Raw genomic sequence first — 24,460 nt, forward strand, 5'->3', positions numbered from 1 at the left:
ATGGATGGGTGTTTTTCTATCTAGAAGTCTATAACATGTGGTGAGCTCTAAGGATCAGTGCTATGACCTTTGTTGTTGGATAAGAATGTAGGTGCCTAGATTGGTACATTTGCAGACAACATAAAAATTGGTGGAGTCAGAGACATCAGAGATTGTCTAAGGATATAGAGGGGCATACAGCTGGAAAGTCATGCAGAAAGGGAGCAGATGGAATTTAACCCAAGCGAGAGAGAGGTAATGAACTTTAGAACATCAATACTGGTAGAACATATTGAGTAAATGGCAGAAACCTAGGAGCATTGCTGTACAGAGATAACTTGGCAAGCCTGGAGCTCTCTGAAAATGGAGACATTTCTAATTAAGATAGTGAAGAAGGCATTTGGTATGTTTGCCTTCATAGGGTGATGCATTAAGTATAAGACTTGGAATGTTATGTTGCTGCTATACAAAAGATTGGTTGGACCATAAGCTAAACAATCTGCTAGAGCAGTAGTTCCCAACCTTTAACTTTCCACTCACATACCACTTTAAGTATTCCCTATGCCATAAATGTTCTGTGATTAATAAGGGATTGCTTAAGGTGGTATGTGGGTGGAAAGAAAAAGTTTGAAAACCATTGTTTTAATCATTCCAAATTGATTCATTATGTGCACAGTTTCATAACTCCAAAGGAAATGGGCCATTGACAATTTTTCTCAAACAAAATATTTCAATAATAATTGGGTCTAGAGCAGTGATTCTCAACCTTCCCTTCCCACTCACATACCACCTTAAGCAATCACTTACTAATTACAGGACACTTATGGATGGCATAGGGAATACTTAAAGTAGTATGTGAGTGGAAAGTAAAAGGTTGGGAACCACTGTTCTAGAGGAATTCAGTGGGTCAAGCAGTATCAATGGGAAAAAAAAATTGTCGATGTTTCAAACAGAAGACTTCCACGGAGACTGGAAAAATTAGTAGAGAAGCCAGTATAAAGAAGACACGGTTGGAGGGGTGTGACAGGGGTCCCACATGGGATTAGTAAACCAGGTGGAAGTGAAACATGATGGAAAGAGGCAGCAGATTGGCAGATGCTAGGCAAAGGGAGAGAGAGAGAGGCAAGAAAAAAACAAAAGGGTCAGGTGGCAAAACACTACCATCTATAATCATCTAAACCATATCACAATTACAGCATAGAAACAGGCCTACTTGGCCCTTCTAGTCCATGCTGAACACTTCCTCCCACTATGGGCAAGAAATTTAATACAACTATGCAGACTGAGTGTTTGTCTTTAACACAATTTAACTCAACTTTAAATAAAGTCATATTGTACAGTTAATAATCAGGTACCCCAGAACACTAACATTTTATGTAGATTTCTGAGTGCTTCAGCATTCACTGAGAAATGTAAGTCACACTTCAGTGTGATTTTTGTTCACCTTTGCATTTCATTTTCTGATATAAAACTCTCAAAGAGGATATCAACAATACAATAATATGCAAAATTCATTTGCCATGACATGTTTATCTGAAAGACAGCTGTTCTTGTTTTCCTCAGATCAACTTTTATTACTTCCATTTTGCTTCAAACACTGTTTTTTAAAGGACTAACACTCAAGCTGAAAATTTTCTCCTCATAGAAATCTGTGGCCTCCTTGAGCTACAAGTTCAAATATAATCTGTGTGCATGTGAGCTGCCTCGCCCACAAAATAGGATTCTGGTCTCAGAATCATCTCAGGTTGTTTTTATTGCTGATCTCTGCTCACCAATGCATTATGGAGATCACCAAAACCCCACATCCATTTTTTTCCTACAGCATGTGGCATCAGACAGAGTGGATGAGGGCATTACCCTGATACAATCTTCTCAGGTGGTATCCAATTAAATTGCAAGTCCAACTTTCATTCCATAAAAATAATATTGTAGATGCTGGAAATATGGAAAAAAAAACCCAGAAAATGCAAAGATACCCCCGGGAGCATTTTTGGAGAAGGGAAAAATGTCATTGACCTGAAATGTTAACTCAGTTTCTCTCACTACAGTGCAGGCATTCAGACAATACATTCATGTTCTGCTGTACTGAACCTCTGTAGCAACATCTGAGGGTCTTATCTAAACTGGGAGAGTTGTCCTTGGGTAATTAAGGAACAGACTGGCATCGTATTCAAGAAATCATACACTACAGCCAATGTACCAGACTCCCCCATCACAGTCTCATTGGCAGGAGACTCACCAGAGATAATAGTACAGATGGGATGGAGTAGCCCATGGAGGCCACAACATTGACTCCATCAAATGAAATCTTGTGGCTTCAGGTCAAGCAAAAGCAAGGCCAACCCTTCTTCTGATTGCCATGTATCATGCTCCCTCATTTCTCCTTCAGATTCAGGAACACCTCAATGAAGCATTGAAAATATCAAAATCACCATATGTATTCTGGATTGTGGACTTTCTTGATAGTGCAGGTACCACCTTTTGAGTTAGAAGGTTTTAGACTGAAATCACACCCCAATGACTTGATTACAAAATATTGGCTGACACTCCAGTGCCACAAATTAGAAAATGTTTGGGATACAAAAATGAGGCATTCTACTGGCTAGGCACTCTAGAGTGAACTTTAAAGGTAACCTAACATTTTTTCCAAAGAGTAGCAGAGCTATTTTCACTATCCTGGCTGCTAGATTGTGATTACTGTGAGAACTTGCAACACAGGAACTCATCAATAAGGATTGCTGCCCTGAAACAAGTAAAGTCAGTAATCTATGAACCTTGTAAAAACACAATGCTGGAGAAACTCAGCAGGTCAAACAACATATTTTATGTACCAAAGATAAAGATACATAACCAACATTTTGGGCTTAAGCCCTTCATCGAGTATGATGAAAATCTATGAACCTCACTACTTTGATGCAACTGAAAGAATTTGGAATTTGGATCGCACTTGTACAAGTAAAAGATAACTTTTTTTGCAAGAAAATTTCACAATTAAATTGGATTGACCATTGAACGTAAATTACCCATGTTCAGATGATTGTGAGAATAGCAGCTCCATTGCAGAAAATGTTTTCTGCTTGGCTGGTGAAATTATTTCTGAGTTGTCATGGATACCTTAAGAAATAGAAATAATGTGGATTAGATTCCACTGCAGGCATAAATCTAAATGTGCCCTTTTATGGTGGGAAGGCTAGACATTGTCCCACAACAACATTCTTTTTAGCCAATAACTTAATTCAACTGCTTCAATTATTTGTGTCACAAAAGGCAGCAGTGTTTAGAGAAAGTTACAAAAATAGCATATTTCTTCAGGATATAAATTTTAAAACTAATAATCTTAATCAATATTTTCAGATCAGGGTAATCTCTGTTAGATGAAAATCAAATACTTTTGTGATAAATCATTGATTCATGCCGTACTAACAACTCTATATGAAACTTGCTCCCTCCCAAATGATTAATAGAATTTGCAGTCCATTGTAAATAAAATCTATGATATGAACATATCAGTGTGGAAATATGATCCAATATATTTGGTGCATCACCAACCTTAATAGTTACATTTTATTTCCATTCATTGTAATTCAAATTTCAGATTTATTGTCAGACTATCTACATGACATCACATACAAACCTGAGATTCTTTTTCCTGCGGGCGAGGCAGAATGACCAAAGAAAAACTGTACACAACATACACATGTAAACAAATAAAGAACTATGAATAAACTGACTGTGAAATAAATCAATAAAGTGCACAAGTAAGAGTCCTTCAATGGGTCCTTAATTGAGTTTGTTGTTGAGGAGTCTGATGGTGGAGGGGTAGCAACTGTTCCTAAATCTGGTGATGCAACTCTTGTGGCACCTATACCTCTTTCCTAATGGCAAAATTGAGAACAGAGTGTGTGCTGGCTGGTGTGGCTCCTTGATGATTATTGCTGCTCTCCAACTGCAGCATTCCCTGTAGATGTTCTCGATGGTGGGGAGGGTTTTGCCTGTGATATCCTGGGCTTTACCAGATAGTGATGCAGCAGGTCAGCACACTTTCCACCGCACATCTATAGAAATTTGCCAAGGTTTCTGGTGTCAAACCAAACCTCCTCAAACTCCTGAGGAAGTAGAGGCACTGACATGCTTTCTTCATGATTCCATTAATGTGTGAGTCCAAGCAAGATCCTCTGAGATAGTGACTCCCAAGAACTTTTGCTCACTCTCTCCATCTCTGATTCCCCCCACCCAATGATTATTGAATTGTACACATCTGGTTTTCCCTTCCTGAAGTCAACAATTAGCTCCTTGGTTTTGGTGACTTTGTGTGTGAGGTTATTGTTGGTGCACCATTCGGCCAAAATTTTTAATCTCTCTCCTGTACTCTGATTTATCACCCCTTTTTATACAACCCACTACTGTAACATCATCAGCAAATTTGTAGATGGACGTGTTGTTGTACCAAGCCACACAGTCACAGGTTTAAAATGAGTTGAGCAGGGGGCTAAGAACGGAGCCCTGTGGTGTTCCAGTAATGAGGGAGATTGTGGAGATGTTCAGTTGGTTTTAGTTGTAAGGGGATAGATAAACCGAGACATTTCTCCCAAAAGCATAGGATCCTGAGGGCGAGGGGAAGGGAACACAATAATATGGGTCAGATAAGATAGTCTTAGTTGTTTTCTCACGATGGGGAGTCTCAAAGTAAATGGCATTGAGAGGGGAAAGATTTAAAAGGGCCCTAAGGGGCACCTTTTTTGCAGTGAATGAGCTGGGTATAAGGAATGTTGCCAGAGGATGAGGTAGAGGCAGGTACCATTGCAATGTTTAAAAGATCATTGGACGATTATATTGACAGAAAAGGTTTAGAAGGTTACAAGCTAAAAGCAGGAAAATGGGACTAACAAGTAAAATAACTTGATCAGCATGGATCTGAAAGGTCTGTTTCCATTCTTTATGTCGATGCTTGAGTCTAGATGACTCCCTAATTCACTCTTACATATCCATCTACCCATCCCTATCATATAGCGATTTCCCATGCAACCACCGAAGGTGTAGCATTAGTCCCTTCACCTCTCCCCTTTCCACCAGCCGTGGACCCAAACTGTGTATGCAAGTAAAACATTGGTTTACTTGCTCTTCTTCCAATCTAGTGTACTGCATTTGATGTTCACAATGTAATCTCCTCTGCGATATAGAAACAAAAAGCAGGTTGTGTGATCATTTGGTTGAGCACTTGAATTAAGTCCAGAAGAGTGATCCAAAGCTTACATTTGATTGGCTGCTATTTTTATTGACCATCTCAATCCCATTCTGACATTTCTATATCTGGCCTCCTGTGCTTTTACAACGAATCTAGTGTAAGCGTGAGAAACAAAAAATGGGACGAGCAAGACAGGCCAAAAGATGTTTCTGAGCTCAATAACTCTACCACTCTCTGACTCAACTTTCCCTGCACACTGCAGGACTTCATTTTTACTTCTCCCACTTGGTAATGCTCTTTATGTTTGTATCCAAACTGACCATTTTTGGTTGACATTTCTCAATGACTTTGTTTTAAGTTATGTATTCTGCAACACATTACACAGAGAAAGGAGTTTCACTGCCCATTTAATAATCACATTATTACACTATCCCACAGATATTCCCTCTGTTTCACTCATTGCCCTCCTCCAATCTCTCTTTCTCAGTTCTGAAGAAGGGTCTTCAACCTGAAACCTTAACACAGATGCTGCTTGGCCTGCTGAGTTTTACCCAGCATTTTGTTTTTATTTTAGATAACTTGAGTCAGATCAGTTGATCCATTTCCTTCAACTTTTCACAATGACACAGGTTAAATGAATAACAAAGGACAAAAATTGAACTGAGAGCCCCATTGGAACCACAGAATAATGCAACCCAGAAATAGGCCCTTCAGCCCTTCTAGTCTGAACCGAACCATTTTTTCTGCCAAGTCCCACTAGCATGTGCCCAGACCATATCTCTCCATACCCCTCCTGTTCAAGTACCTGTTAATATTTTTCTTAAATGTCAAAATGGAGCCTGCATTTACTAATTCAGCTGGCATCTTATTTCACACTCCCACCACTCTCTATGTGAACAAGTTCCCCCCAATGTTCTCCCTAAACTTTACCCTTTCACCCTTACATGTCATCTAGTTTTTATCTCATCTAACCTCAGTGGAAAATGTCTGCTTGCATTTATCTATACCTATCATCATTTTGTATACCTTTATCAAATCTCCCCTCACTCTTCTACAATCTGGGGAATAAAGCCCTCACCTGTTTAACCTTTCCCTGTAACTCAGTACAAGTTCCACCAACATTCTTGTAAAAGGATTCTTGGGATTATTTCCTATAATTTCCCAGTTTGTGTCATCATGTTGCTTAATTAATTTAGTAATGGAGCAGTAAATTACGGCTTTAAATTAAATTATTGTTATTTGATTAGAGATGCTTCTAGTTTTAGCCATTTCTTTTCTCATCCTAAGCAATTTCCAAACACCCAAGAACACAACAAAAAAGGTGAAGGCCATCATCTGCCCCATCATCTAAGGTGATCATGGCTGATCTAAGCTGGCTTCAAGCCCTCTTCCATGCCACACTCTGCTGTTCCTAATATTTCAAATATTTATACACTTCCACTTTAAATACTTCTAATGATGCAGCTTTCACCACCCACAATAATTCCTGAGATTTTCCATAAAGACAATTGATTATTATTGATTGTTATAAATGATTGGCACCTTACTTTGTAGTTATTTCCCCATGATCAAAACTCTCCCATTAATCAACTCTCTCCCCTTGATCAAGACTCTCTCAGAAGGCTATCTCAGCAGCAAAGAGGCAATTCTGAGAGAAGCTAGATTCTTGCCAGCAATTGCAGACCATTACATCCAACAAGGCAAGGACAAACACCATAAATGGTTGTGATGCTTCACTGTCCGATGAACTGAACACTTTTTATGCTCACTTTGAAAAGGATAACCCAATGGTACCTATGGGAATCCCTAAAGAAGCTAATGTACCTATCTGTCTCTGAGACCAATGTCAGAATATACTTCAGGAAGGTAAACTCCCCAACATCTTCCTGGTCAAGCCCCCTTTAGACCTTAAATGTTTGAAAAGGGCACTTCATCGAAACTCAGCTACTCATGTTTAAAATGCAGTTTGGAATTTATTAAAATACTGTACTAATATTTTTGGGGTGTCTCTAATGAAGATATTCTCACACATCGATGTTTAATGTTTTACTGGAAAGATTCAGAAATTTTCATTCATTAATGTGCCTTTACTGAAGTGAAATACAAATAGAAAGCAAAGCAGATCAAGAAAAAATGGAGGTGACATTTAATTGCCTTTTTTCCCTCTGTTACAGGACTTGTGTTGTTTCTCCTGTAATAGATGTTATTGACTGGAAGACATTCCAATATTATCACTCTGTCGACCCACAGCGAGGAGTTTTCAATTGGAAGCTAGACTTTCACTGGGAACCAATACCAGAGTATGAACAGAAATGGAGGAAGTCTCCCATCAGCCCCATAAAGTAGGTGTTCTATACATTTGTAAAGTATTATACTGAAGCTTTTTATTAATAAGCTGTCTTTGTTTATTCTCATTTACTTGTCTCTGTAAGTCCTTTTCTAAATACGTTATCTCCATCTCTAATTGTCCTACTTCTTTCAAATAATCTTTCTTAATTTTAGAAGTATAGCTTATTTTTGACCTCTTAAATGTGCTTTCATTGTGTCCCACAAAATAAATTTATTAGCAACCGAATTAGAGTTGGTCTCAAAGAATTCCTTATCCGTTTTCTAATGAATTTATAAAAATATTTCCTTTTTAATAGCATAGAATTAAACCTCCATCTGTAAACAGGTTATTGTCAACAACAGGGGGGAATGATCTGATAAAATTTTTGCCTTATACTCCACTTGTTGTGTTCTGCCTTGAAGTTGTGCAGATATTAAAAAGAAGTCAATCCTAGAGTAAGAATCATGCCTATTTGAATAAAATTAGTAATTCTTTCTCTTGGATGAATTCTACTCCATTCATCTAATAAATTTAAATAATTCATTAACAACAATGAAGCTTTAGCTGCTTTTGTCCTTGTTATTGCTCTTGTAGATCTATCTAAAACTGGATCTAAACAAAAATTAAAATCTCCCCCTATTAAAGTATTTTCATGTGCATTTGCTGGATTTATAAATGTTTCTTGTATAAATTTTTCATCATCTACATTTGGTGCATATATATCCATAAGTGTCCAATATTCAAAAAAAATTGACAATCTACCATAACATATCTCCCTGCAGGATCAATAACTACATTTTGTATTTTAACTGGAAGATTCTTATTTATTAAAATTGCTATTCCTATAGCTTTTGAATTAAATGAATAAGCTGCAGCATATCCTACCCAGTCTCCAACTTCTGATGTTCATTTTCAATTAAATGACTTTCTTGTATAAAAGCTATATCAACATGCATTTTCTTAATATATGCCAAAATCCTCTTCCTTTTCACTGGGCTATTAAGCCCATTAATATTAAAACTTAAACTATTCAATACTTTACCCATTGGTACCTTTTAAAAGCGATTGGATACTATACTTCCCCCTCACCTCTCTCCTCCCAACTCCTTTGTATTTCAAATCTTTTTTAAACTCTTATGCTAAGGCATATCCATCTCATCAATCTAGGTAAAAAGAAAAGAAAGTAAAAAGAAAAAAAAGATAAGATAAAAATAAAAACAACAAAAGACCCCCTTATTAATGTTTTTCAAATAATACACATTACCCCCTTTTATTTTAAAAACACACATGACTCGACAGTTCATTTCCTTCCAGCACCTCCCCATTGAATGTTCACTGTTATTCCAATTCATTTCCATTAGACTGAATAAAGTAATTTCAGTTTATTCCTTATAAATCAAAAAGAATTTCAGACTCCTGCCACCTCCTGATCAGCTTCTCGATGAAGTCGGTAAAACATCCGCATATTCTTGCGCATGTCCAGGATCTGTAAAGAACTTATTCACTCCTTCTTACACAAAGATCTTGAGAGTTGCAGGGTGGCGAAGAATAAATCTATAACCTTTCTTCCACAAGGTATTCTTTATCAGATTGAATTCTTTCCTTTTCTTCAACAACTCAAAACTGATGTCAGGATAGAAGAAAATCTTGTTTCCATGATATTCCATTGGACACTTTCTCTCTTTAGTTTGCATTGCTACTAGCTCTAACTCTTTCTCCCTAACCCAGTGGTTCTCAACCTTTTTCTTTCCATTCACATACAACTTTAAGTATTCCCTATGGCATAGGTGCTCTAGAATTGTAAGAGATTGGTGAAGGTATGTGGGTGGAAAGAAAAAGTTTGAAAACCACTGCTTTAATAGTATCTAATTGACTCGTTATGTGCACGGTTTCATAACTCCAAAGAAAATGGGCCGATGATAATGCTTCTCACGCAAAATATTTCAGTAACAATTGAGTCTAGAGCAGTGATTCTCAATCTTCCCTTTCCACTCACATACCACCTAAAGCAATCCCTTACTAATCACAGGCACTGATGGCATAGGGATTACCTCTCTCTCGACAAATGCTGCTTGAGTTGTAAAGTATTCCTAGAATGTTCTGCTTTAATTTAGGAACATGTTGAGGCTGCCTCCTCTGGAGGAGGGCTGAGCATGTCGGTGGCTTGCTATTCTGTTCAGTGTGGCAATCGGCTCAAGGAAACAGTCTTTCTTTTGGGCAGAGGGGCTGTAGAAGCACAAGTCACGTCATGAGTCAACAGGATAACTGGCAGGTGTGCTAATTGGTCAGGAATTATAAAGATCTTATTATAGCATGAAAATAAAAACAAAAACTGCTGCAAGACATCCAGATTTGAAGCACCATCTCTGAAAAGACAAGGAATTAATGTCTTGCATTGAATACCCTTTGTTCGAACTGGTAAAGGTGTTCTATGTGTCATTTGGATTCCCCTGATTGATTATTGTTCTGCTGTTAGTCCAAACGATTAGAATATAAAGAGGAGCAGCGGAGACTGTGATTTAGACTTCTTCTTATGAAATGTGTCCCTCTATCACCAGTACCTTATATCCCATGTAACTGTTCCTCTCTCTCCCTCACAACCTCGGCAGGAGATGAGGCTATTGATACTCAGCCATGATATCTCCTATTTGCCTTCCTTGTAAACCTGCTCCTCTTGCGTAATAAAGATTTCTTATCCTTCTTCATGGATCTTAGACTTTGGATCTCTTGCTGCCTTTCCTCCAGCACTGTGGTGACTTGGTTGTGAAGTCTCCATGTTTGCTTGAGGTGCACTATATTGATGTGCACTCCTTCATTGAAGTGGTCACTCTGAGGTGATCAATAGCATTTCCCACTACTCCAGATAATGGGGACCTTCACTGCTCAGGTACTCAATTGCCATGACTAGAATCCAAAATGTTGCATACAGACATAGAAGTAGAGGCTAACCCTTGTCTCTAAGATCCTTCCCTCAAGACAATGTTGGTTGTTATAGATGTTCTTTAGGTAATCGGTGCTATCAGGCAACATGATGCAAACCACTAAGATATTCTTCTCATGGTCAAATTTGATTTTGTGCTGCTGGGAGTTTAAAAAAGGGCTACATGACTTTATTTTCTAAGCTTATTTTTTCTATTGCTCAGAGTAGAAAATAGCATGAAATAATGTTACTTTTGAATGACCTATCAAATCTTATCCCGTAACTAAGGGATGATAATTCTGGAGAATTAACAGATAGCTAAACCAAGAAGAACTCTGTACAGATGCCACTGAATCCATTGTACAAAGATCCTTTACCTTTTCCTCAAATTAAAATTTCCCTCCAGCAAGAAGGAAAATCCTGAAAAATCTTAAAATAAAACAGAACCAATAAGAACTCTGCCATGAAAGTCAAACACACTCTCTTTCCCCTCCTACCATCAGGCAGGGAATAGGCTTAAGAGTGTATAAAATGTATCAATAGGCTTAAAGACAATTCCTGACCTGTAGCCATTAGCCTCCTGAATGAACCCATGACATTGATCTTCCTTTTCATTGTATTCCCCTGTTCTGTAAATTGTGCTCCACACACTGTGGTATTTAATGCTGAAGATAACCTGTGGGTCTTTTTGCATGATGTACCATTAATAATCACAAAGGCTGAATTGTGAAACTATCAGGCTTTAATTAACTTAAGACTGGAACAATCATCAACTTCATTGACTGACTGAATCAAAGAGAAAGGGAGAGCATGCACGGGGCTATGGGTAGGATCAGTCTCAGGAGGCGCGTCCAGCCAGCAGGATCCAATCATGGCATAATAGTGGTTGACCACATTCACCCCTCCTTTCTAAGAAGAGTCCTGCGGGCTGTGAAAAAAAAAGGAGAGGGTGAAACAACTGTACATACATTTCACAGATTAAGTTTATTGGGGGTCTCCTCTGCCATAGCAAACGGCATGCAATGGTTGGGCACTGCCATAGCGTCCTGAGCAGCTTGTGAGGTTGGCCTGTTAACAGTTTGTCAAGCACTGGGGACAGGTGGGGTGGTGGGGGAGTGTGGAGCTAGTACATCATTGGCGACAACAGTGGCCAGGGATAGATGGTGGTCAGCTGCAGATGCAGGGACCCCTAAGATTGAAGTGGGGGGTATCTGTTGAAAGTAAATGGTGGTCAGGGAGGCCCCCAATGGAGCAAAGTCCTGGATTAAGACCTAGTATAGTGAGAAAGTTTCTTCTGCAATGTGGTAAGCCACTGTTATGCCATGATTGGATGATTGGCTGCTGTCAGTTGGACATGCCTCCCAAGACTGATCTTACCCATAACCCCTTGCATTCTTCCCCTTTCTCTTTGCTTCAGTCAGTCAGTGAGGTTGATGATTGTTCCAGTCTTTAGTTAATAAAAGCCTGATAGTTTCACAACATCAGCCTTTTGATTACTGATGGTACATCAATTTTATTAACTGAAATTTTCAAAAAAACATGGAAAAATACCTGAAACTGAGAAGCTCAACATCAACCCTTGGTCACTCGATGCCCCGAACAGGGAGGGAAACGTAGGCATACTGGGGGTTCACATGGAGAAGGCAGACCATCTTGACCAGCAGGTCAGTCTTAGATTGCCTGACATCCTTCCAGAGCAGGACCAGTTCTGAGGAGGTAAGCCAGGTGGGCAGCATAGTCCCTGTCGCAGACTTCCTTGGGAAAGCAAACATCTGTTCATGAGCCGTGTTGTTGGTGGCCTTGCATAAAAGTGACCTTAGGGAGTGGAGTGTGTCTGTGAGGACTTCTTGCCATTGGGACATGGGGCGTCTCGTGACCCCAGTACCAGAAGGATAGTCTTCCATACCATGGCATTCTCCTATTCCACGCCCATTACCCCAGGTGGTCCTGCTCATGGCGATGCCCCTGGCCAGCAGGTACTGCCAAAGCTCATCCTCCATGAATGATATCTCTCGGTCACTGTGGATGAAACTAGGGTATCCAAAGAGCATGAAGATATTACGGAGGGCCTTGATAACTGTGGCTGTGGTCATGTATGTGGGCAAGGTATGGCAAAGGGGAAATGGGAGTATTCATCGGTGAGTTCGTGTGGTCTCTCCTGGCTCAGGGTGATGGAGGCCAATATGGATTAATTTTCCAAGACTGAAGGGTGGTCACGCACCCAAGATGGCTGACCTCAGCTCCAAGATGGCCAGCCTTGACACCATGTGGTATTGTATGCCTGGGAAGATGGTGTTTGGTGCAAAGTCCAAAATTGTGGCTCACATGATTCACACATGCTATGCAGGGAAGATGACACTGATGGCACTGCTCAGAGTGGCCAATGTCTGCACACAGCGCTGCTAGATTTTGTGGATGGTTTGGATGGGCAAACTTTAACATAATTCCCCTTTTCCTGCATCTGGAGAACACTGCATCCTTGGCAGGACAGCGCTTTCTCGAGTGCTAGCCCTGTCTGCAGAAGTAGCACTTGGAGAGATCACCCTCAATGGCGGCCGAGGTCAGATCACTGGAATATTGGGATGGTGTAGGGTACCAGTCATTCACGGGATGGAACGATGCCCCGTCCCAGGACAGCAACAGTCTTGGTGACCAAATGGCTGAGTACTCATCTGAGTTCTGGAGGGCCACCTCAAGTGTCTCTGTAAGTTCAAGCACCCTTTGCTGCCCTTTTATTCCAGTAATATTGCCATATGTACCCGGAGCAAATATCAGCCATGTATGCATCTCCTGTGAGGTCCTCTGCGTTCTGGGCAGCTGACCTGGCCTTATAGTTGCATTCTCTGCACGGGATCTGGAGGGCACGGAGGTACTCGGTGCTCGATTCACCAGGTTGCTGTTTTCTGGTGGCCTGGCGTAGGCATCATTAATTTTCCTGCGATACTGGGCATTAAGGATCTCCATAGCTGTTTGATATGAGCTGGCGTACTGATCATTGGAAACACTTGGGGTCCGACATGCGAGAGGAGTAGTGTCAGTCAGTTAGCATCTGTGGTGATGGCATCCATGACCACCACCGGGAAGTTTCAAAGCAGCGTAGCCAAAATTTGAACGTGTTCGGGGCATCGAGTGACCGAGGGTTGATGTTGAGCTTCTCAGGTTTCAGGTATTGTTCCATGTTTTTTTGAAAATTTCAGTTAATAAAATTGATGTACCATTAGTAATCACAAAAGGTTGATGTTGTGAAACTATCAGGCTTTTATTAACTAAAGACTGGAACAATCATCAACCTCACTGACTGATTGAAGCAAAGAGAAAGGGGGAGCATGCAAGGGGTTATGGGTAAGATCAGTCTTGGGAGGCATGTCCAACTGACAGCAGTCAATCATCCAATCATGGCATAACAGTGGCTTACCACATTGCAGAAGAAACTTTCTCACTATACTAGGTACTTTGTGACAAATAAACTAAAACTAAACTAAAATTGCAACCAACTCTGACTGAGTGATTAGAATAAAGAGAGTTGCTGGGATTTAAGCTGTGCTGTGTCATACCTGATTTAATGCTGACAATAAACAATCAATGGTCAAAAACTGCAGAGAGTATTCGGGTTGTTTCCCTGTTCCTTGTCATATATCTGTGTGTTTGTTTCAGGAGTCCAGCAATATCTGGAGGAGTGCTGGGGATCAATCGACATTACTTTCAAAATATCGGTGCATATGATCCTGGAATGCAGATGTGGGGAATCGAAAATGTGGAGCTCTCTCTCAGGGTAAGATTCTAATCGTTCTTTCAGACACTCATAACTGACTGATGCATGGTGCACTGATCTTTTAGCAGACTGTTTTGCTTACATATTTCTCTTACAATTGGGATTCATTTAGAGATATAGCACTTTGCACTAAATAATGGGCAGCTTTTATATAGCAGATTTAAAACTATTTTTAAAAATGTTCCATAAAATTGGATTGATAAGCATCATTTTAAAAATGTCCAAATTGCACATGAATACAACTTAACCTGAGTTAAACCACACAAGTGACTATTTAGGAATGAATGGCACCCTTGAGGAAACTGGACCAGACACCTCAATGCTCATTCACATTAGCACACCTATGTTTTTCAACACTTGGTTGTGCACTTAATGATGTCACCAATGGTGCAATGCCCATTTGGTCCAAAACTGATATGAGATGGAGCTCAAAACTGCAACTGTGATCTTTGTGAATCAGCCACAATAGAATTTGAAACACATTGTGCAGGTATATTGGATATATTAATTTCCAAAATAATGCCATGCATGACTACCTGCGAGAGCATGGAGGTGGACTGCGCCATGATCCTCGTCACTTCCTGACTTTGTTTACAGCCACATGTGGTGCTATTTTGGAACATTTTCGGATGCAAGTCACTCTAATGCCTTTTTATCCAATATTATAATTGTTTGCAGGAAGTCTAATTAGGCATTAGTATTATCATGAATGGTTGGTACACCAAATAAAAGATGAAATTCAATTTCAAGGCTTTTGTGAAATTAGGCCTGCATTTTGCCATTATAGATTGAAGAAAGAGAAACTTTGTGCTCAGGGGATTGCTGTAGCATCCATGTTAAAGGACTTATATACAGTCATTTAGATAGAACATCCTATCTTTTTTTACAGCCCTCCCACCTTTATTCAGATATATCCTCTTACCTGTACTCTTTCCCTGCCCTCCCCATCCCCCGCCCCCACCTTGTTATTCAGGTACCTGCCAGGTTTTGCTTTGACCTAACAAAGAATTAAGATATTATAGTCATTGCAGACTTGGCTCTGGCAAAGGATCAAGATTTTTATGGATCACAAGTCAACCTTGCGAATTAAGGACAATGACACCTCCCTTCCAGACAGACTGAACACCCCCTATACATGGTTTGATGAGAAGAACAAGATGAGGCTAAAGAAAGCTCTGTGTTCCCCTAATGAACGTGTCCCCTGCATAGCCATGGCTGAGGTAAGGAGAACCCTGTCCAAGGTGAATCCACACAAGGCAGCGAGATCAGACAACACACCTGGTCAGGTTCTGAAGGACAGCACAGACCAATTGATGGAGGTCTTTACGGACATCTTCAACACCTTACTGAAACAGTCCATCGTTCCCACAGAGTTAAACACAGCCACCATCATCCCAGTACCCAAGAGGCCTCAATGACTACCGACCGCCCTGTGGTACTGACCTCCACCGTTATGAAAAGCTTCAAGCATCTGGTGATGCAAAGCATCAAAGCACATCTCCCAGAGACACTGGACTCGTATCAATTCACCTTTAGAAGAAACCGTTCCACAGACGATGCTTTAGCCTTCTCGCTTCACTCCGTCTTGACCCTCCTGGAGAATGACGCCTCATATGAGAGGCTGCTGTTCGTTGACTTCAGCTTGGTGTTTAATATGATCATTCCCAAAAGTCTAGTGGAGAAGCTGTCCTCGCTGGAATCAACACCTCTCTCTGTAACTCAGTCCTGGACTTCCTAACAGAAAGACCACAGTCTGTCCAGATCAGTAGTAGAACATCAAGCACTATCAAGATGAGCACTGGTGCACCTCAGGACTGTGTGCTCAGTCCATTCCTGTTCGCACTACTGACTCATGACTGCATCATCAGATCCAGCTCCAACAGTTCACAACAGTTCATCAAGTATGCAGATAACGCACTGTAGTTGGCCTCATCAACAACAACTACAGATAAGAAGTGGAAAATCTCATGTAATCGTGCGAGAGTAACAACCTGTGTCTCAACGTTATCAAGATTAAAGAGATGACAGTGAACTTCAGGAGAACCAGGAAAGACCACCCTCCACTACACATGAACAAATCTGTATTAGAGAGGATGGAGAGCACCAAGATCCTTGGAATTCACTTAATTAGTGACCTCTCGTAGACACTTAACATCTCTTGTGACTACACTTCCCGAGAAGACTGAAGTGGGAAAGGCTCCCGTCCTGGCCAGCTGTTTCTCAGTGTGGTATGGTTGCTGCAGAGAAATGGATCAGATGTCAATCCACAGGGACCATAAAAGTGGCAGAGAGGATCATTGGGGTTTCTCTATGATCTACTGGGATCATTGTCTGAAGTGGGCATACAAAATCATTGAGGACCCCTTCCACCTTGCACACAGCATCTTTCAGCTGCTCCCGTGAGGGAAGAGATACAGGAGTATCAGAGCCAGCACCACCATGCTGAGGAACAGCTTCTTCCCATGGGCAGTGAGAACCAAAGGAACAACTCACACTAACCATCTACCGGTAAACATTTGAGACTCTCATATGTACAAAACAAAATCTATTTATTTATTTGTATAGATGGAATACTTGTCCTGCGTATGTATTGTTTGTCTGTATGTGTAAAGGGTGGGGCCAGTACTGCGCACACTGAACTCCACCTAAAAGCTCCTTTGCGCAGGCCCGAGGACATGTCCACGTCCTCCCCCTCCACGTCCTCCCCCTCAAAAGATGCTCACAAACTCAAGCTAGCATGCTGGAACATCAGAACCATGCTAGACAAGGCTGACAGCCACCGACCTGAACGTCGGTCTGCCCTCATCGCACATGAACTCCTCAGACTTGACATTGACATAGCTGCTCTCAGTGAAGTCCGCCGTGCAGATGTAGGCAGCCTCCAAGAACGCGGCGCGGGCTACACACTCTACTGGTCTGGCAAGCCTATGGATGAACGATGCCTATCTAGTGTAGGCTTCATGGTCAAGAACTCCATTGCCTCCAAACTTGGAAACCTCCCGACAGGCCACTCGGACCGGATCATGTCCATGCGACTCCCCCTTCAAAACAAGCGTCGCATCACCCTCATCAGTGTCTATGCTCCAACCCTCCAGGCGGAACCAGCAGAAAAGGACAAGTTCTACACTGATTTGCGCAACATCATTCAACGCACCCCTACAGCCAACAAGGTTGTCATCCTTGGAGAATTCAACGCTCCCATCGGCAAAGACTCAGAAACCTGGCCAGGAATCCTGGGCAAGCATGGTCTCAGAAAGTGCAACGACAACGGGCGCCTCCTGTTGGAGCTCTGCGCAGAACAGCGGCTTGTCATTACAAACACCCTTTTTCAGCAGAGGGACAGCCTGAAGACTACCTGGATGCATCCCCCTGGATGCAAACACTGGCACCTCCTGGGCTACATCCTGGTGCGAGAAAGAGACTAACGAGCTGTGCTCCACACCAGGGTCATGCCCAGCGCGGAATGCCACACTAATCACCGGCTGGTTCGCTGCAAGCTCAACCTTCACTTCAAGCCAAAGTCCAGGAACAGTAAAGCCCCCAGAAAGAGGTTCAATGTTGGAAACTTGCAGTCAGATGAAGTGAGAGGAAACTTCCAGGTAAACCTCAAAGCAAAGCTCGAGGATGCAATCCGCCTTACGGACTCATCCCCTGAAACCCTCTGGGATCAGCTGAAGACTACCATACTGCAATCCACTGAAGAGGTACTGGGCTTCTCCTCCAGGAAAAACAAGGACTGGTTCGACGAAAACAACCAGGAAATCCAGGAGCTGCTGGCAAAGAAGCGAGCTGCCCACCAGGCTCTCTTGCAAAGCCGTCCTGGCCAGAGAAGAAACGAGCCTTCCGTCGTGCATGCAGCCATCTTCAGCGCAAACTCCGGGAGATCCAAAATGAGTGGTGGACTAGCCTCACCAAACGAACCCAGCTCAGCGCGGACATTGGCGACTTCAGGAGTTTTTATGAGGCTCTAAAGGCTGTGTACGGCCCCTCACCCCAAGTCCAAAGCCCGCTACACAGCTCAGATGGCAAAGTCCTCCTCAGCGACAAGATCTCCATCCTCAACCGATGGTCAGAACACTTCCAATCCATTTTCAGTGCCAACCGCGCAGTCCAAGAATCCGCCCTGTTCCAGCTCCCTCAACAGCCCCTAAGGCTAGAGCTGGATGTGGTCCTCACCCGGGAATAGACATATAAGGCAATTGAACAACGGAAAAGTGGCAAAGCAGCAGGTATGGATGGAGTCCCCCCAGAGGTCTGGAAGGCTGGCGGCAAAACTCTGCATGCCAAACTGCATGAGTTTTTCAAGCTCTGCTGGGACCAAGGAAAGCTGCCTCAGGACCTTCGTGATGCCATCATCATCACCCTGTACAAAAACAAAGGCGAGAAATCAGACTGCTCAAACTATAGGGGAATCACGCTGCTCTCCATTGCAGGAAAAATCTTCGCTAGGATTCTCCTAAATAGAATAATACCTAGTTTCACCGAGAATGTTCTCCCAGAATCACAGTGCGGCTTTCGCGCAAACAGAGGAACTACTGACATGGTCTTTGCCCTCAGACAGCTACAAGAAAAGTGCAGAGAATAAAACAAAGGACTCTACATCACCTTTGTTGACCTCACCAAAGCCTTCGACACCGTGAGCAGGAAATGGCTTTGGCAAATACTAGAGCGCCTCGGATGCCCCCCAAAGTTCCTCAACATGGTTATCCAACTGCACGAAAACCAACAAGGTCGGGTCAGATACAGCAATGAGCTCTCTGAACCTTTCTGCATTAACAATGGCGTGAAGCAAGGCTGCATTTTCGCACCAACCCTCTTTTCAATCTTCTTCAGCATGATGCTGAAACAAGCCATGAAAGACCTCAACAATGAAGACGCTGTTTACATCCGGTACCGCACGGATGGCAGTCCCTTCACTCTGAGGCGCCTGCAAGCTCACACCAAGACACAAGAGCAACTTGTCCGTGAACTACTCTTTGCAGACGATGCAGCTCTAGTTGCCCATTCAGAGCCAGCTCTTCAGCGCTTGACGTCCTGTTTTGCGGAAACTGCCAAAATGTTTGGCCTGGAAGTCAGCCTGAAGAAAACTGAGGTCCTCCATCAGCCAGCTCCCCACCATGACAACCAGTTCCCCCACATCTTCATCGGGCACACAAAACTCAAAACGGTCAACCAGTTTACCTATCTCGGCTGCACCATTTCATCGTATGCAAGGATCGACAACGAGATAGACAACAGACTCGCCAAGGCAAATAGCGTCTTTGGAAGACTACACAAAAGAGTCTGGAAAAACAACCAACTGAAAAACCTCACAAAGATTAGCGTATACAGAGCCATTGTCATACCCACACTCCTGTTCGGCTCCGAATCATGGGTCCTCTACCAGCATCACCTACGGCTCCTAGAACGCTTCCACCAGCATTGTCTCTACTCCATCCTCAACATTCATTGGAGCGACTTCATCCCTAACATCGAAGTACTCGAGATGGCAGAGGCCGACAGCATCGAATCCACGCTGCTGAAGATCCAACTGCGCTGGGTAGGTCATGTCTCCAGAATGGAGGACCATCACCTTCCCAAGATCGTGTTATATGGCGAGCTCTCCACTGGCCACCGTGACAGTGGAGGACCAAAGAAGAGGTACAAGGACTGCCTAAAGAAATATCTTGGTGCCTGCCACATTGACCACCGCCAGTGGGCTGATATTGCCTCAAACCGTGCATCTTGGTGCCTCACAGTTCGGCGGGGAGCAACCTCCTTTGAATAAGACTGCAGAGCCCACCTCACTGACAAAAGACAAAGGAGGAAAAACCCAAAACCCAACCCCAACCAACCAATTTTCCCTTGCAACCGCTGCAACCGTGTCTGCCTGTCCCGCATCGGACTTGTCAGCCACAAACGAGCCTGCAGCTGACGTGGACATTACCCCTCCATAAATCTTCGTCCGCGAAGCCAAACCAAAGAAAGAAAAGAAAGAAATGTGTGTTATATCTGGTTGTGTGTCTGCGTGTTTTTGCACTAAGGACCAGAAAACGCTGTTCCGTCGGGTTGTACTTGTACAATCAGATGACAATAAACTTGACTTGACTTCACTTAACTTGGCTGTGGCAAGGGCAAGGTTGGTTGCTTGATGTTCCAGGGTTTAGATCATTAAAAAGGATAGGGAGGGATGGAAAAAATGGGTGTGGGAAGGAGGTGTGGCATTGCAAATCAGGGATAGAATCATAGCTGGAGAGAGGGAAAATGTGTGGAAGGATTGTCTCTGAATCAGTGTAGGTGAAAGTCATAAACTGGATGGGAGAAATTCATCCATTAGGAATATTTTATAGCATCCTCTCTTCCCCCCCCCCCCCCCCCAACTTCAATAGTCTCCAGGCCACCGAGGAGCAGATAAGCAGCCAGATTTTGGAAAGGTCCAAAAATAACGGGTTGTTGTCATGGGCCTAATGTTGACTGGCACATCCATAGTACAAAAGGATTGGAAGGGGCAGAATTTGATAGGCTTATCCAAAATGGATTCTTTACACATAGTGTGGACAGTCTGACAAGAGGCGAGGCCATACAGGATCTAGTACAAGGCAATTAACATTGTCGTGCGTGACAGAGTATTTAGAGGTAGCTTGGGAGGAACTGTTAGAGCAGCTTGCACACACACATTACAAAACACAGAATTTTTGGAGGACTTTTGCAGGGTGCTTTTTGCACGAAGAGCAACCAAGTTGCAGGATACAGCTGGCCTGGGAGATCATGTAATCTTTGCAGGCAGATGGAGAACAGTTTTGCTCTCAGAGAGGGAGGGAGTAAAACAAAGAGGAGAGACATATGTCCAGAGGGCCCCAAAAACCAGCAGCTGTCTGAGGTGACCCGAAAGAAAGAGAGTAATTTGGAGAATCCTGAAGGGGGCAAGTTTCGTCAGCAAGACTGATTGGAAAGGAATCAGGTGCAGATGTCCTGGAACAAAAGGAATCTCTCTCTGAAAACCAGCAAGAACCCTCCTGAGTGGTAACCATTTGTCTGTTAAACATCAAAGCCTGGTGAACTTTGTTAATGCTAACTGTGCACAGTACAAGAATTGCCTGCAACCAGGGAGATTGGACTGTGATCCAAAAAACTTTTCTAATCTTAAATTACACACACCTGCACTTAGTATTAGAGGGGGGATTAAGTAGGTTAGGTAGGTTAAATAAATAGGTTAAGCAATAAGTTGAAGTTTAATTCTGTTTTCTTGTTCAATTATAATTAAAAACTACTTTTGTTTAAGTAACCCTGTGCTGCTGGTTTTTGGTGCCCTCTGGACGTGTGAGAGACCTTTCAGTTCAGAGATAGAGACCACAACTCCCTGGCAGAGACAGGGACAAGGATAGAATAGGCAATATGAAAAAGTATTTAAATGGGGGAGGGATAATGATAATGCTATTAGACTGGAACTGGACAGATATTCTCAGGAAAATGCACATCAGAAATGTGAAGGGTGTTCAGGAACCCCTTGCATGGGGTTCTGAACACGTCTGTCTGACTCAGATACAGAAAGGATAGCAGGATAACGGAACATGGTTTACAAAAGAGGTCAGTTAGTCAAGAGAAAGAAGGAAGCATACTGAAGGTTGAGGAGGCAACAATCAGGCAGACCTTTGGAGAAGTATAAGGTAGCCAGAAAGGAATTTAAGAAGGATCAATATTATGGGTCAAAAGGCCTGTTATGCTATATATACTTGGGAGAGTTAGAAGGGGGCATTAGAAGGCATTGGTAAGTAGGACTAATGAAAACCCCAAGGCATTCTACATGTACTTGAAGAACAGGATGAGGGTAAAACTGCTCAGGGATAAAGTGAAAAACATGTGCCTGAAGGTGGTAGGAAAGATCCTTAATGAATTCTTTGTTTCAGTATTCACCAGGAAAGAGATTTTGACAATTGTGAAGCCAGAATAGGAAAATACGCTGGAGCATGTCATGATTAAGAAAGAGGTAATGGAGTTTTTGAAAAATACTATGATAGCTAAATCCAGGGAATATATTCCAGGGAAGAGATTTCTGGGGCATCAGTGTTGATCCTTGTGTCCTTCCTGGCTACAGGAGTGATACCAGAGGATTGGAGAGTGACAAATGTAGTTCCCTTATTCAAAAAAGGTAATAGGGAGAATTCTAGGAATTATGGATCAGTGAGTCTTTTGTCAGTAGTGGGCAAACTATTGGAGAGTATTCTTATGAACAGGATTTATGTACATTTGAAGAAGCATAGTTTTATTTTGGATATTCTGCATGACTTTGTGAGGGTCAGGTTCATTCTAATTGAATTTTCCTAGGAGTTGATGAAGGTAGAGAAGTGGGTATAGTGTATATGGGATATACTAATGTGTTTGACAAGGTCCCCCAGGATAGGCTCATCCAGAAAATCATGAGGCATGGGATCCGTGGAAACTTGGCTGAATGGATTTGAAGTTAGCTTGACCACAGTCAAGAAAGGGTGGTAGTAGATGGGCCATATTCTGCCTGAAGGCTGCACAGGGTTCTATTCTGGGACTCTTGCTCTTTGTGTCTTTTATAAATGACTGAAAAGAAAATGGAGGGGTATGTTAGTATGTTTGTAGATGGTATGAAGATTAGAGGTATGGATATTGATGAAATTTGTTTATATGTTACAATGGGATACAGAAAGAGTTGAGAGGAGAAATGGCAGATCAATCTGGAAAAGTGTGAAGTACTTTACTTTGGAAGGTTGAACTTGAAGGAGGAGTACAAGGTTAATGATGTGATTCTTAGCAATGTAATGGTACAGGGGGAACTTGGGCCCCAAGTCTATAGATCCTGCAAGGTTTCCACATGGTTGATCAGATGGTTAAGAAGGCATATGGTGAGTGGCCTTCATTGGTCAGGGATTTGAGTTCAAAGAGCCATGAGGTAATGTTGCATCTCTATAAAACTGTCTAGACTAAACCCGGAGTATTATGTGCAGTTCTGGTCACTTCATTATAAGAAGGATGTAGAAGCTTTGGAAAGTGTGCAGAGGAGATATACCAGGTAGCTGCCTAGATTGGAGAATATGTCTTATGAAGAAAGGTTGACTGAGTTAGGGTTTTTCTGTATGGAGTGATTAAGGATGACAGGTGACCAAGAAGAGTGGTATAAGATTATGAGAGGCATAGTTGAAATGAGCAGCCACCTCCTTTATCATAGAACAGCAGTGGCCAATACCAGCAGCCATTCAGTTAACGTGAGCAGAGGAAAGTTTAAGGGAGATGTCAGAGGTAGGTTTTTTGTAGAGGGTGGTGATTGTCTGAAATACATTGACGGGGGTGGCAGTAGAAGGTTGGTACATTCAGGATTTTTGAAAGATTATTAAGATAGTCGCACAGATGTAAGAAAAATGGAGGGCTATAGTGTGAGGGAGGGAGCTATTAGATTCATTGTGGAGTAGGTTTATATAGGCTGGCACAACATTGTAGGCTGTGCTGAACTCTTCTAATAGAGAAGAATTTGACAAAAATTATTCAAGAGTGGTGGGAATTTGCAACTCAAAAGTAGGGTGGAAGAAGCTGCAAACCTCATCACATTTAAGAAATACTCAAGTGAACATATGAATAGCAGTAAGCTCTAAGGCTTTAGCCAGAGTGCTGGGAAGAAGTATGATCTAAATAGCTCATCTGTGGTCTCCAGTGGAAGAGGGTTATTTGGCTTTCATCTACTTGTGAGCTATAAAATAGGGTTTGGGGCTCACTGTCGTATGTTTTACTTTATTCAGTACACTCAATAATTTGACTTACAATTTAATGGAGATTTTTTAAAAACATTTTGATGGAATGTAATAGGATTTATAGAGTAAGATTGTTTCCTCTGGTTGGAAAATCAGGAAAATGAGATCATCAGTTTAAAACTGTCATGAAGAGAATGTGGAGAAAGGTAAGAAGGATTCTTTTAATTCTGAAATCTGTGATACAGCGCCACAGAGAGCATTCAAGAAAAATTGGAAGAATATTTAAGTTTAGGGAAACTTTAAGCTTTGAGGGACTGTGAACCAGTTGGATAAGCTTTCAATTTTTTAATGGAAAAGCTGACCTGACCATTTTTCACTGCAAATGTTAACAATTTTGCACAAAACCCAAACTCACATTTCAGGAAGTAACATTCAAGGATTTAACTTGATACCTCAAATCAAATGGAAGAGCACAGAAATAATTATATCATAGTTAATGATAACATATGAGATATAGTTAATATTAATGTTATGTATAGATTATCCTCATGGCTTGAAATAAGACATATATTGCTCCGTTTCA

General features: G+C 41.9%; 1 protein-coding gene across 1 annotated transcript in view; it reads left to right on the forward strand.

Annotated features, from left to right (window-relative positions):
- LOC138752729 (polypeptide N-acetylgalactosaminyltransferase 15-like) overlaps positions 1-24,460 on the forward strand; it is a 67,969-nt gene that overhangs the window by 18,360 nt on the left and 25,149 nt on the right. The window contains exons 4-5 of the mRNA XM_069915423.1: positions 7,339-7,506; positions 14,068-14,185. Coding sequence (XP_069771524.1) covers positions 7,339-7,506; positions 14,068-14,185 — 286 coding nt within the window. The remainder of the gene's footprint in view (positions 1-7,338; positions 7,507-14,067; positions 14,186-24,460) is intronic.

This window comes from Narcine bancroftii, chromosome 1, assembly GCF_036971445.1.
Source record: "Narcine bancroftii isolate sNarBan1 chromosome 1, sNarBan1.hap1, whole genome shotgun sequence".
NCBI classification, from domain to species: domain Eukaryota; kingdom Metazoa; phylum Chordata; class Chondrichthyes; order Torpediniformes; family Narcinidae; genus Narcine; species Narcine bancroftii.